The 13,087-nt window shown below is 54.0% G+C and overlaps 1 protein-coding gene and 1 pseudogene across 1 annotated transcript; one reads left to right on the forward strand and one right to left on the reverse strand.

Annotated features, from left to right (window-relative positions):
* Nucleotides 1–2,089: 2,089 nt before the first annotated feature.
* LOC137673962 (feather keratin 1-like) lies at nt 2,090–5,986 on the reverse strand (annotated as a pseudogene).
* A 1,707-nt stretch (nt 5,987–7,693) lies between these two features.
* On the forward strand, nt 7,694–8,471 carry LOC137673671 (feather keratin 1-like). Its single transcript, XM_068418629.1, has 2 exons — nt 7,694–7,766; nt 8,149–8,471. The coding sequence occupies exon 2, from the start codon at nt 8,151–8,153 to the stop codon at nt 8,469–8,471; it is 321 nt and encodes a 106-aa protein (XP_068274730.1). The 5' UTR covers nt 7,694–7,766; nt 8,149–8,150.
* The last annotated feature ends 4,616 nt before the right edge of the window (nt 8,472–13,087 follow it).

A 13,087-nucleotide genomic window follows, 5' to 3' on the forward strand; every position in this document is an offset into this window, starting at 1 on the left:
GCTCACATTGAAAGATGAGAGGTTTGGACACGGCTGAAGGGAAACGGTACTTACGAAGAGGAAAGTCCAGCAGTGCAACAGGCTGCCTGGGGCGGTTATGCAGTAACCCTCCTTGGACGCTGTCCTGGTTTGGCCTAAACCAGGCCGATTTTCCTTTCAGTGATTTTTACTTTCAGCTAAGTCTCCTCTAAGTAACTGCATGTTTTTGCAGACAGTGTCTGCTTCCAGGACTGATAACGCTCGAAGTTTGTAGTTATCACTGAGGCACCGGTAGGGATGTTGTGCAGAAAGGCTCTTGCTGTACTTATTCTTGAGAGAAACCAAGGTCGCTGCTGAATTCCTCATTGCTTACGAGTGAAGAGCCGAAGGGGGGTCGCAGCTGCAGAGGGGAGCGGACAGGGCAGGTGACCCAAAATTGACCAACGAGGGTATTCCATCCCATACACGTCATTCTCGGTATAAAGTGGGGGGATCACAAGGGTCTCGCTCTCTTTCTGCTATGGTCGGTGTCCAGGGAGGACTCCGTCTGTTTTCCTGCTGCCCCCGATCCCGATCCGTGCGTTCCTGAATCCAGCTCTCGACCATCGCTAGGCCCAGGCTGGGCCTTCCCGGAGCCTGCCCTGCAGTGCCGGAGGTGACGTGGCTGACTTCAGGGGAGCTCAATCTTGGTTTTGTATATATATTTGTATATATTTGATTATTTTTATTATTATTATTATACTTTTTTTTTCATTATTATAGTTTATTAAAACTGTTTTAATTTTCCAACCCAGAAGTCTCTCTCCCTTTTCCCTTTCCCTTTCCCTCTGGGGGGAGGGGGGGGGATAACAGAGGGCATCTGCCGCAGGTTTAATCGCCAGCCCAGCTTTAAACCATGACAGACGCTCATGGCTGACTGAGCTTGGAGCAAGGGTCTGGGCCCAATGACCTCTGGAGGTCCTTTCCAACTTGATTACACTATGATCCTGTGGTCCCAGGACCGCCTGTTTATGCCTCTGCCCACTGGAGATAAGGCCAGCAATGAGGAGGAGGGGCTCAGCCTCCCGGTCAAGGAGACAGGCAGTGTGCAGGAGCTCTCCTGAATGCTATGTGGAAGGAAACAAAAGATTGCAAAAAGCATCGCTGCACCAGCTAGAAGACCACAAGGTCTGTGGACCCCAGCTCTTGGGACAATGTTTTCACAGAGATGCTGTGGCAGTGCAGTGTGTTCCTTACTCTTCTCATGCTTTTATTTTCCACCTCGTCTTCTCCTCACCCCGCAACTCTAAATCTCAGTGCTGTGGCTAGGACAGGTTCTCCTAGGCTTTTCTGGGAACGTCTTGCCTCTGCCTTGTCAATAACACATTCATGCCTCCTCCTCCTCACTACTTGCTTCACAATGTTGAGCTTACCAAGCAAAAACAAAAGGTGTACACAACAAAGGGATGGTAGTGACTGAACTACATCGGGTCATTCTAGCCCACTAGAGCCCACGTAGGCCGAGAACTTTAGAAACCAGAGGTCACACCCAAGTCACAACTAAGAATACTCAATGCAAACCTGTGCTGACAATCCCTGCACACCCATCCCCAACACCCCCCTCCCACAACTACCCCAGAGCAACATCTCCCTGGGCATCTTGCGAGAGCGTCTGCAGAGGAAAGGAAGATGCAAATGTACGAGCTGGGATGCAGCAGAACTTTAATGAGTCAAAAAAAGGGGTATGAGGTCGATCCAAGTGGAGGGACCAGAACACAGAGCACCAGGGGGCAGAGAAGAGTCTGCATCCCATGGCAGTGGCAGAGATCCTGCCAGGTGGCCATCTGCCTCCCCACAGAGGGAGGATGGCCAGCAGGTCCTCCCTAGGCTGGCTCTGTGGGGCTCAGAGGGGAGCACAAGAGAACAAGGAAACAGGAGGGAGAGGAGAGAGTGGAAGAGGGGAAAGGGAGGCATGGGCCGTGCTTTCCAAGAGCCCAGGCTGACCCCGTCCTTTTGCAAGGGGTGCTGGGGTGGTTCAGCTCTTCTGGAAGCAACAAGACAATGCTCTGTCCCCAGCCCAGTACCATCTTATGGGTCCCTGGGGCCTTTCCCAGGGCCATCGCCAGCAGCTTTAGCAGGGGAAGCACCTCCTGCCACAGTAGCCGCTGCCAATGCCACAGAGGCCAAGGCCCCCGAGACCAAAGCCCCCAGAGTTGATGGGCACTCCCTCAGAGCTGAGGATGCTGCCAACAGCAGCGGAGGTGGAGGATCCCACGGCGGTGTTCTGTGGGAAGGAGCTGAGGATGGGGCCGGGCAGGGTCACCACCACAGGGGAGGGCTGGATGACAACGGTGGAGTCCTGGCACTGCCTGACACAGGGCTCATTGCAGCTGTTGGCCAGAGGGGTCGGGCCGCAGGGCTGGCATGGCAGGCACGCGTTGTAGCAGGACATGTTTTGGGACTAGAGGTGCACCTGCGAGAGAGGGCAGGGAGAAGAAGAGCATGAGGAGTTGGTGAGGAGCATCCTGTCACACCACCACGAGGGAGCCGAGACATGAGCTGCAGGCAAGAGTTAGAGACTGCACAGGGAGACACACGGCCTTCTTCCCCTCAAACGAGCCCTGCCATCACCAACCAAGCCCAGGGGGAAGCCTTCCTAGCCCATCACTCAGGATACACCTCAGCCAAGACCCAGCCATGACACACCTCCGGCCCCCTTCCCTCTCCCGTGAAGAGCAGCTCCAAGACCCTGCATGGGACAAAGGGGCAAGTATGTGCTGAGAAATCCAGAAGAGGGAGCAGGACCACGAGGAGGCGGCGAAAGGGCTTCAGACTCACCTTGTTCTCAAGGAGATGGAGGCGAGACGAGTGGATGAGAGACTGAGGAGAAGGGCCCGCTTTTATACTGCTCCTGCACCACCCTAGGCGCACACTCACTGCACACGGGCTGTAATTTTCCAGCAGACTCACCTCCACCACAAAATATCCTACCTAATGGCACAGCTTGTGTTCTGCTTTCCGTCAAAGCTGCCATTTTCTTTCCTCATTTCTGACATGCCTGCTCTGCCATGCAGCCTCCTTTCATGTGCCTGCATCAGAAGACAAAGGATATCCTGAGCAAGACCATGTCATTTGGGGAACAAGATGCCTCCTAAGTGAGGGAGGGGTCCTGTGCGGGCAGGGGATCTTGGCTTGGGGCAGTGAAGGGCAGTTGCTTGCATCTCCCTTGCAGGAAGAGGCCCAACTTTGCCCCATACCACACGTCAGTAGAGCACCCAAAGGCTTGTCTTCCTTGAGGACACGCCACGTGCTTCTCTCTCCTCCCTCTCTCTCCGCTCGCTCCAACAGTAACTGCCCATTGCACCCCTGGGCAGACAGGCTCTGCTAACGTTTCAGCTCTCTTCCTCTTGATGCCCGTTGCTCTGCGGAGAACATTTGTCAGGCTCTCTGAGTATGCACGGTTGGTGTTAACAAAGCCAAAACCCATCTGGCATTGAATCGGGTAAAGCACATGGAGGTCAAGAAGAAGGTCTTCTTCCAGGTGGCTCACTAGCAAATGCAAGGCTTGGGCAAAGACAACCCCAGCATTGAAGAGGGCAGCCTCCCCGATGACAGGGGATACACGAAAGTTCGAGGTACTCCAAGGGTTCTTGGCCTTGGTCTTTACTGTGTAGGTAGATTAGGGTACGGCGACCGGAAAATCTCAGGCTGTAACGGAAGGTAGGCGTGGTGAAAGGAGCAGGATGTGCAAGTATCGTGCGAGTTCGTACGGGACAAGACGACTATATAAGGCTGTTGCGCAGTTAAATAAACGCCATTTGTTGCATCCTCACATTGGTGTCAGTGCTCAATGGCCCTGGGGTGCGGATAGCCTCAGGCCAGCCAGCAACCGAACGGAGCTTGCCGCAGGCAAGCGGCAACAAATGGTGACCCCGACGTGATTGCTGGGCTGGCGGACCGCGGGCGGTCGGCGTGGGTTCGCGAACCATGAAAACCTTGATAAAGGTGATTTCGTTACTGGGCGGGGAATTTAAGATTTCTGTGAAATCGAAAGACGTAGCCCAGTGTGTGGACCGTCTCGTTAAAGTGGGGGGCGGTGGCAGGACCGGCTGATTGTTTACAGCCGAATACCTGGGAGCGGTGCTCGATGAAGCTCGCTGAGCGAGCTATGGCAGCGGGTTCTGCCAAAGAATTAAAAACATGGGGAGTTATCTTGTGGCTGCTACGGGCTGCGTGGGAGGACTGGGCGACATGGGATGTGGCTCGGACGTGTTTACATGGTGTCTACCCTGACCAAGACAGAAGTGGCAGTGGTGAAACTCCTCCAACATATACTCTCTGAGAGAGGAATTAAATACGATGAAGCTGCGTTAAAGCAGTTACTGTTCTGGGCAAAAGATAAAGGACATTTTACAACCTTTAATGATGTCTTTGAAGTGCCTTTATGGGAGAAGATTGGTGACTCTCTCTGGAATGCGGTGTCAAGTGGTGATAAGGAAGCCTTTAAATTGTCTGCTACATGGAGGCTGGTTAGCAAAGCGTTAAAAGGAATAAAAGCAGAGAGAGAAGTCACACATACAGCTTTTATGGCTTTAGGACCGCAGACGTCTACTACCCCCTCACTGTTTGCGGGACCAACACCTCCCACGGCCCCGGTGGCTGTACCGGTGGCAACTCCTTTATCGCCGTCGGTACGGACGGCTCCGAAAAAAGCTGAGGAGCGGGGAGCGAGTAAAATAGATACAGATCCATCAGAACCGGTAGTGCGCCCTAAAACACAGAATTAAGATTCTTGTGGAGGGGGAAGGATTCCCAGACGTAATTCCTGTCAACTACCAATCTCACATTTTACATCACACTCTTTATTCTTTAAATCATTTTGCCCGGGGAGACCAAGAGCGTGCCCCAATTGAGCGACATTGGGGTCCAGGGGTGCCAGAAGTGGGCCCCCCAGTCAAGGTTTGGTTCCCTGGGACAGCGGAGTGGGAAACAGGTTGGGAGCTGCTACATCACGGGAGGGGGTATGCCGCCATCAAACGGGATGATGTTATACAGTGGGTCCCTACACGCTGTTTGCACCCTGATTTAAAACAAAATCCTAACCCGAAGTAATATGTACGCTGTCCGAGCTTTATGTTTTGCAGGAGTACCTGTGGGGGAAGCCGAAACAGCACCAGCCTCGACCTTCAGACGTGAGGAGTCATGACAGTACAGAGAGTCTGGTAAAGCGGCAGGGCGCCAAGAAAGATGAGGAACGGTGACCGTTGCTGAGTGAAACAAAAGCTTTGAACAATGCGCTCATGATTAGCTTGCTTTTGCTTTGCATCTCAGGAGTTGCAGGGGAATCTTACTGGAGAACCTGGGCTCGGGATGTTGTATCCGCCAGCTACGCTTACGCTTTGACACAAGGCTCCAGAATCAGCGATACGCTTTAATTCGCATGACTTGAAGCATGGGGAGAGGGAAATGTAGGTAGATTAGGGTACGGCTATCGGAAAATCTCGGGCTGTAACGGAAGGTAGGCGTGGCGAAAGGAGCGGGATGTGCAAGTATCGTGCGAGTTCGTACGGGACAAGACGACTATATAAGGCGGTTGCGCAGTTAAATAAACACCATTTGTTGCATCCTCACATTGGTGTCAGTGCTCAATGGCCCTGGGGTGCGGATAGCCTCAGGCCAGCCAGCAACCGAACGGAGCTTGCCGCAGACAAGCGGCAACATACTGGTAGCATTTGATGTCGAAAGATCCAGCTCCTGATATTCCTCAGAACATCTGCAGCAGAAAAGACTTACCCACAGCAGACGAGGATCGGGTGTGGGAACATTTACACGGATTGGACTGACACGGTGTCCCTACAAGCTCGCTCTCAACTCCCTTTGAAAGTCACAGCAGTCATGGAATGCATATGAGGACTGGAAGAAAGACAATGGGCCTCCTGTCTTCAGGAAGGGCACAATGGAATGACAGGCTCATCTGTCTCACCTCTATTCCTGCAAAGGTGATGGAGCAAATCATCCTGGAAGCCATTTCCCAAGATGAAAGGACAAGAAGCTGATTGGGAGTGGATGGATGGATGGACGGATGGATGGATGAATGGATGGATTTCTGGATTTACGGAGGGGAAAGCAGGCCTGACCAACCTCACAGCTCTCTTTGATGACATGCCTGGCTCTTGTGCATGAGAGAAGTCCAGCAAATGTTGTTAATCTCATCTAACCAAGGCTTTTGATGCTGTCTCCTGTAACAATCCTGACAGACCAACTGATGAAATACAGGCTAGGGAAGAGCACAGGGCAGGAGATTGAAATCTGGCATGGCTGGTGGCTTCCAGGAGTTGTGACAAGTGGCATGCAGTCCAGCTGGTGGCCAGTCACTCTTGGTGCACTGCAGGGATCCACACTAGGGTCAGTATTGTTCAACCCTTTTTTAATGACCTGCACGGTTGCAAGGATTACACTCTCAGCAAGTCTGCACATGACACGCCACTTGGGGGAGGAGGACGTTCATACAGCAGACAGCTGTGCTGCTCTTCAGGGGGAGGGTGAGAGCGTGGAGGCACGGGCAGACGGGACTGTCATGGGGGGTGGAAGGGAACAGATGCACAGGCCTCATCTTCCTGGCCAAAGAGACCAGGCTGTGGTGAGGACATCTCCTGAATATTCCGTGGAGGGAAAGAAAGGCTTGCAGAAAGCATCTCCCCACTGCTTAGGACTCATCCCTGGGTGTCAAGCGATATGCCTTCTCATGGCATTTGGGCTTCAGCGTGCCTCCCCTCCCATGCCCCAAAGGCCTCCTCAGCCTGAAGCAGAAACCAGCACCATTGCAGAGGTAAGGTCCTCCAGCTCCCCAAGGACTGAGGGCCGGCAGGACACTGCAGTGCCACGTGCCTGAGAAGGCTCAGGGAGGGGATGTGATCAGAAGGGCACAAAAACAGTACATCAAGGAGCCATGCACTTCCCTGCCCTGCAGACATGGAAGCAGCTGGGACGCGTCCCAGGAGGGCAAGGGAACGCCTTCAGTAGGCAAGCTTCCTGGGATAGACTCTCCCTATGCATAGCAAGTCACGCTCTAATTTTGGATTGTCTGTGTATCAGCCTTTTGGTGTGAGGCCAAGCCAGGACTGTGTGCTGTCTGCAGGCCCGTGTCCACGCAGGTCAGAATTCCCCTGTAGCCACGGCAGCTTCGTCCCAGCCCCAGGAAAACAAGCTCTGAGCACTGGCCTCTACCCAACTACACAGCCCCAGGAAGCCCTAATGGCCATTCCTATCACCCTCACCTTCTTGCCAGCATTCCCACAGCTCGGCGGGCTTGCAGGATGGTCAGAGTGTTTGGAAAAGTGGCCAGGCCGTTGTGTTTCCTGCTGGTCGGGGTCCAAAGTGTGCAGCCAAAGTGTATGGTGGTGTGAGGAGAGTGGGAGGAACAAGACATTGTCCCAAGACACAACACACCCCTCACGTAGTGAGGAAGAACCCAATGCCACGAGGGTCTGCTTGGGCCTTGACTTCTGCCCGTACTCATGTGTTCTTGCATGGGAAATCCTTGGGCTTCTCACCCCGGTACTTGAAAGGAGCCTCCGTGACCTAGAGGGCATGTCAGAAATGAGGAAATGAAATGGCAGCGTTGACGGAAACCAAAACGCAACCGATGCCATTAGGTCGGATATTTTTCTTTGGAGGTGAGTCTGCTGGAAAATTACAGCCCCTGTGCAGTGACTGTGTGCCTGGGGCGGTGCAGGAGCAGTATAAAAGCGGCCCCTTCTCCTCACTCTCTCATCCACTCCTCTCGCCTCCATCTCCTTGAGAACAAGGTGAGTCTGAAGCCCTTTCTCCTCCTTCACCGCCTCCTCTGAGGCTTCTCAGCCCATACATGCCCCTTTGTCCCATGCGGGGTCTTGGAACTGCTGGCCAAGGGAGAGAGAAGCGCACAGAAGGTGTGACCTAGAGAGAGGCTGGGTCTTGGCTGAGGTGTCTCCTGAGCTTTGGGTAGGAAGCCATCTCCCTGGGCCTGCTCACTCTTGGCAGGGCTCTTGAGGGAAAGCAGAAGCCTGTGGACCTCTGTACACAGACACCAACTCTCGTCTACACTTCGTGCCTTGCCTTCGTCGTGGTGGGGTGACAGGCTGCTCCTCACCTACTCCTCATGCTCTTCTTCCCCCTGCCCTCTCTCCCAGGTGCAACTCTACTCCCAAAACATGTCCTGCTACAACACATGCCTGCCATGCCAGCCCTGCGGCCCCACCCCGCTGGCCAACAGCTGCAATGAGCCCTGTGTCAGGCAGTGCCAGGACTCCACCGTTGTCATCCAGCCCTCCCCTGTGGTGGTGACCCTGCCCGGACCCATCCTCACCTCCTTCCCACAGAACACCACCGTGGGATCCTCCACCTCTGCTGCTGTTGGCAGCATCCTCAGCTCTGAGGGAGTGCCCATCAACTCTGGGGGCTTTGGTCTCGGGGGCCTTGGCCTCTGTGGCTTTGGCAGCGGCTACTGTGGCAGGAGGTGCTTCCCCTGCTAAAGCTGCTGGCAATGGCCCTGGGAAAGGCCCCAGAGACCCACAAGATGGTACTGGGCTGGGGACGGAGCATCGGCTTGTTGCTTCCAGAAGAGCTGAACAACCCCAGCACCCCTTGCAAAAGGACGGGGTCAGCCTGGGCTCTCGGAAAGCACGGCCCATGCCTCCCTTTCCCCTCTTCCACTCTCTTCTCTCCCTCCCGTCTCCTTGTTCTCTTGTGCTCCCCTGGGCTGTTGAGCCCCACAGAGCCAGCCTAGGGAAGACATGCTGGCCCTGCTCCCTCTGTGGGACAGGCAGATGGACACCTGGTGGGATCTCTGCCACTGCCATGGCTTGCGGACTCTTCTCTGCCCCTGCTATTCCCTGCACCGAGATCTCCACTCAGAGCGACCTCCTTTCCCTCTTTTGACTCATTAAAGTTCTGCTGCATCCCAGCCTGTGCCTTTGCATCATCCTTTCCCCTGCAGACACCCTCCCAAAATGCACAGCGAGACAGATGTTTCTCAGGGGTGGTTTTTGGGAGGAGGTTTTGGGGGATGGTTGTGGAGTGCTTGTTAAAACAATGATTGTTAACATAAAGACTGTGGGCAGTCTTTCCAAAGTACTTCTTCTTCAGAAGATGGCTGAGCATCAGTTTGCTGGTGCAAGGGGCTGGCTGATTGCCTTTGCATCACTTGTTTTTTTCTCATTTGCCCCTTCCTCTCTTCAACTCTCCTCATCTCCACCCAAGGATATTTCGCTCTCTTGCTCTTCCCATTCTCCCCTCATCCCACTCGGACAGCCGAGAGAACAGCTGGTGGGTGCTTAGTGCTAGTCAACACAGCACACAGACCCACAGGCAGTGCGTGTGCTCCTTGCCCTGCTCCTTCCCTGCCTGTGCCCACGACTTCCTGGGAAAGTTTCAGGAGAGAGGGGACTAGGGAGAGACTCAGGGCAGGAGAAGAGGCAGCGGGTACAGGCTGAGTGTCTCAAAGCACTGTCCAGGAGCTCCCCAAAGCACTGCGGTGACCAGCAGCAAAGACTGCAGAAAGACTGGCAGCTGAGGAAGAAGAGCAGCTGAACTGCTGCAGCACACAGCGGGGCAAGATGATACATACCCACCCAGAGCCCTGATCAGCAGCTGGCTTGGTAGCAACCAGCCCTGTCTTCCCACGAATCCTTCAGCCCCTGAGAAGTAGCAGCCCAAAAGCAGGCCCAGCAAATGTACTTTTGCAGTAACCCCATCAAAACAAGTGCGACTCCCAGCACTGTTCCTCAACACCAACGACTTCCATCAGCATCCTAGGCAATAGGAGCAGGACCCCAGTTAGGAGACAGAGGGTACTGACTATCCCGCTCTGCTCAGTACTCATCTGATGGCATCTAAACCACTGCTTTCAGACAAGAAAGATGTAATGCAAGACCTTGACCAAGTGGAGAGTTCAGCACAGGGTGTCCAGGATGGTGAGAAGATGAAGCGCTTGGTTGGGGATGAAAGGCTGAGGCCACGAGGCTTGCTGAGCATGAAGAGAAGACTTTGGTGGGAGACCTAAGAGCAGCTTTGCAGTAGCTATGGTGAGCTCCCCCAGAAGACAGATCCAGACTCAACACTGTGGCAGTGCGTGGCTACAGGACTAGAGACAACAGGTTCACATTGAAAGATGAGAGGTTTGGACACGGCTGAAGGGAAACGGTACTTACGAAGAGGAAAGTCCAGCAGTGCAACAGGCTGCCTGGGCCGGTTATGCAGTAACCCTCCTTGGACGCTCATGGCTGACTAAGCTTGGAGCAAGGGTCTGGGCCCAATGACCTCTGGAGGTCCTTTCCAACTTGATTACACTATGATCCTGTGGTCTCAGGACCGCCTTTTTATGCCTCTGCCCACTGGCGATGAGGCCAGCAATGAGGAGGAGGGGCTCAGCCTCCCAGTCAAGGAGACAGGCAGTGTGCAGGAGCTCTCCTGAATGCTATGTGGAAGGAAACAACAGATTGCAAAAAGCATCGCTGCACCAGCTAGAAGACCACAAGATCGGTGGATCCCAGCTCTTAGGACAATGTTTTCACAGACATGCTGTGGCAGTGCAGTGTGTTCCTTACTCTTCTCATGCTTTTATTTTCCACCTCGTCTTCTCCTCACCCCGCAACTCTAAATCTCAGTGCTGTGGCTAGGACAAGTTCTCCTAGGCTTTTCTGGGAAGGTATTGCCTCTGCCCTGTCAATAACACATTCATGCCTCCTCCTCCTCCCTACTTGCTTCACAATGTTGAGCTTACCAAGCAAAAACAAAAGGTGTACACAACAAAGGGATGGTAGTGACTGAACTACATCGGGTCATTCTAGCCCACTAGAGCCCACGTAGGCCGAGAACTTTAGAAACCAGAGGTCACACCCAAGTCACAACTAAGAATACTCAATGAAAACCTGTGCTGACAATCCCTGCACACCCATCCCCAACACCCCCCTCCCACAACTACCCCAGAGCAACGTCTCCCTGGGCATCTTGGGAGAGCGTCTGCAGAGGAAAGGAAGATGCAAAGGCACAGGCTGGGATGCAGCAGAACTTTAATGAGTCAAAAGAGGGAAAGGAGGTCGCTCTGAGTGGAGATCTCGGTGCAGGCAGTACCAGGGGCAGAGAAGAGTCCGCACCCATGGCTGTGGTAGAGATCCTGCCAGGTGGCCATCTGCCTCCCCACAGAGGAATGATTGCCAGCAGGTCCTCCGTATGCTGGCTCTGTAGGGCTCAAAGCACAGGGGAGCACAAGAGAACAAGGAAAGAGGAGGGAAAGGAGAGAGTGGAAGAGGGGAAAGGGAGGCATGGGCCGTGCTTTCCGAGAGCCCAGGCTGACCCCGTCCTTTTGCAAGGGGTGCTGGGGTTGTTCAGCTCTTCTGGAAGCAACAAGCCAATGTTCTGTCCCCAGTCCAGTACCATCTTATGGGTCTCTGGGGCCTTTCCCAGGGCCATCACCAGCAGCTTTAGCAGGGGAAGCACCTCCTGCCACAGTAGCCGCTGCCAAAGCCACAGAGGCCAAGGCCCCCGAGACCAAAGCCCCCAGAGTTGATGGGCACTCCCTCAGAGCTGAGGATGCTGCCAACAGCAGCAGAGGTGGAGGATCCCACGGTGGTGTTCTGTGGGAAGGAGCTGAGGATGGGGCCGGGCAGGGTCACCACCACGGGGGAGGGCTGGATGACAACGGTGGAGTCCTGGCACTGCCTGACACAGGGTTCATTGCAGTTGTTGGCCAGCGGGGTCAGGCCGCAGGGCTGGCATGGCAGGCACGCGTTGTAGCAGGACAAGTTTTGGGACTAGAAGTGCACCTGGGAGAGAGGGCAGGGAGAAGAAGAGCATGAGGAGTTGGTGAGAAGCAGTCTGTCACCCCACTCCAAGGGAGGCAAGGCACATTCTGGGCAGAGTGCTGGAGTTTCTGTAGGGATACCCATGGGTTTCTTCTCCGCTCAGCCCAGAAATGCCCCGCCAATAGCAACCAAGCCCAGGGAGGTCCCCACCTAGCCCATAGCTCAGGAGACACCTCAGCTAGACCCGGTTTTTCTCCATGCTAGACTTTCTCCCTCCTTCCTGTTTCCATTACAACAATCTCCAAGTCCAGTTCTGGCATGATGGAGCAGGCATTGGCTGAGGTGTCCATTGGTGTGAGACCTCAGCCTGGGGAATCATGAGAAGAAGAAAGGCCTGCAGACTCACCTGGTTCCCAAGGAGAGCAAGGCAAGAGAAGCAGATGAGAGAACAAGGCCTTGTGTATACTTTTATAACGCTCCTGCATCGCCCCAGGCCTTGAAGCTGTCTGTCTGCAGGCAGTAATTTTTCAACAGACTCATCTTAAATGGAGAATACCCTTCTTAATCACACAGCTTGTAATTGGTTTCCTTCATTGCCTTCTTTTCTTTTCCTCATTTCTGAAATGGCCTTTGTGCCAGAGACAGTCCTGCCAAATGATGGAATGGGAGGTCCCAGGACTTCTGAAGCAGGAATGCAAGAGTGCTGAGCAGAGAACTCAAGTGCTGAAGAGGTCCCACGCAGGCAGGGCACATCATATTGGGGTACCCTGGTGGGCTCCTTTACAAGTCTTTTTTCAGGAAGGGTCCCAAGTACTCCAAGTGTTGCAGTCCTCAGCTGTATACCCACAGGTTCCATGCACAAGGACTTGCTCTGTCCTTCTCTCTCCCTCTATCCCCGCTCATTCTGACCGTCTAGTGGCAGTCACTCTTCAGGCTGATGGGCTGTGCTTCTGGTTTCAGCACTCTTTCTCCTTATACTGCTTGGTTTAAGGAGAAATTTCCCCACTTTCTCAGCCTCCTCTCCTCTCTGGTCTCTCTCTATGTGTGCAACCCAGCCTGGGACATCTAAGTGGCTGTAGCACCCAGAGGTGACAGGATTAAATGTTTCATGAATGGGATCAGCAGAGTGAGAGCCTGCCTCTTGGAGCCTCTCAGCAGCCCAAAGCCAATGTTTCTTACCTGTGTCGAGGTGAAGGGGGTGTGGGCAGAAATATGCCCTCCATGCCCAGGGGACATGGAGGAATGGGGCAAGAGGGGATTCAGTCACAGGTAGAGAATTTGTCTGTGCTGTTGCACACCCCATTCCTCACCAGCAAGCACCACTGTGCAGTGATTAAAGACATGGA

The sequence above is a fragment of the Nyctibius grandis genome, chromosome 26 (assembly GCF_013368605.1).
Source record: "Nyctibius grandis isolate bNycGra1 chromosome 26, bNycGra1.pri, whole genome shotgun sequence".
NCBI classification, from domain to species: domain Eukaryota; kingdom Metazoa; phylum Chordata; class Aves; order Nyctibiiformes; family Nyctibiidae; genus Nyctibius; species Nyctibius grandis.

Excerpts from the sequence above, each read along its gene's own strand:
- LOC137673671 (XM_068418629.1), top strand. The coding sequence starts at position 8,151 with ATGTCCTGCTACAACACATGCCTGCCATGCCAGCCCTGCGGCCCCACC.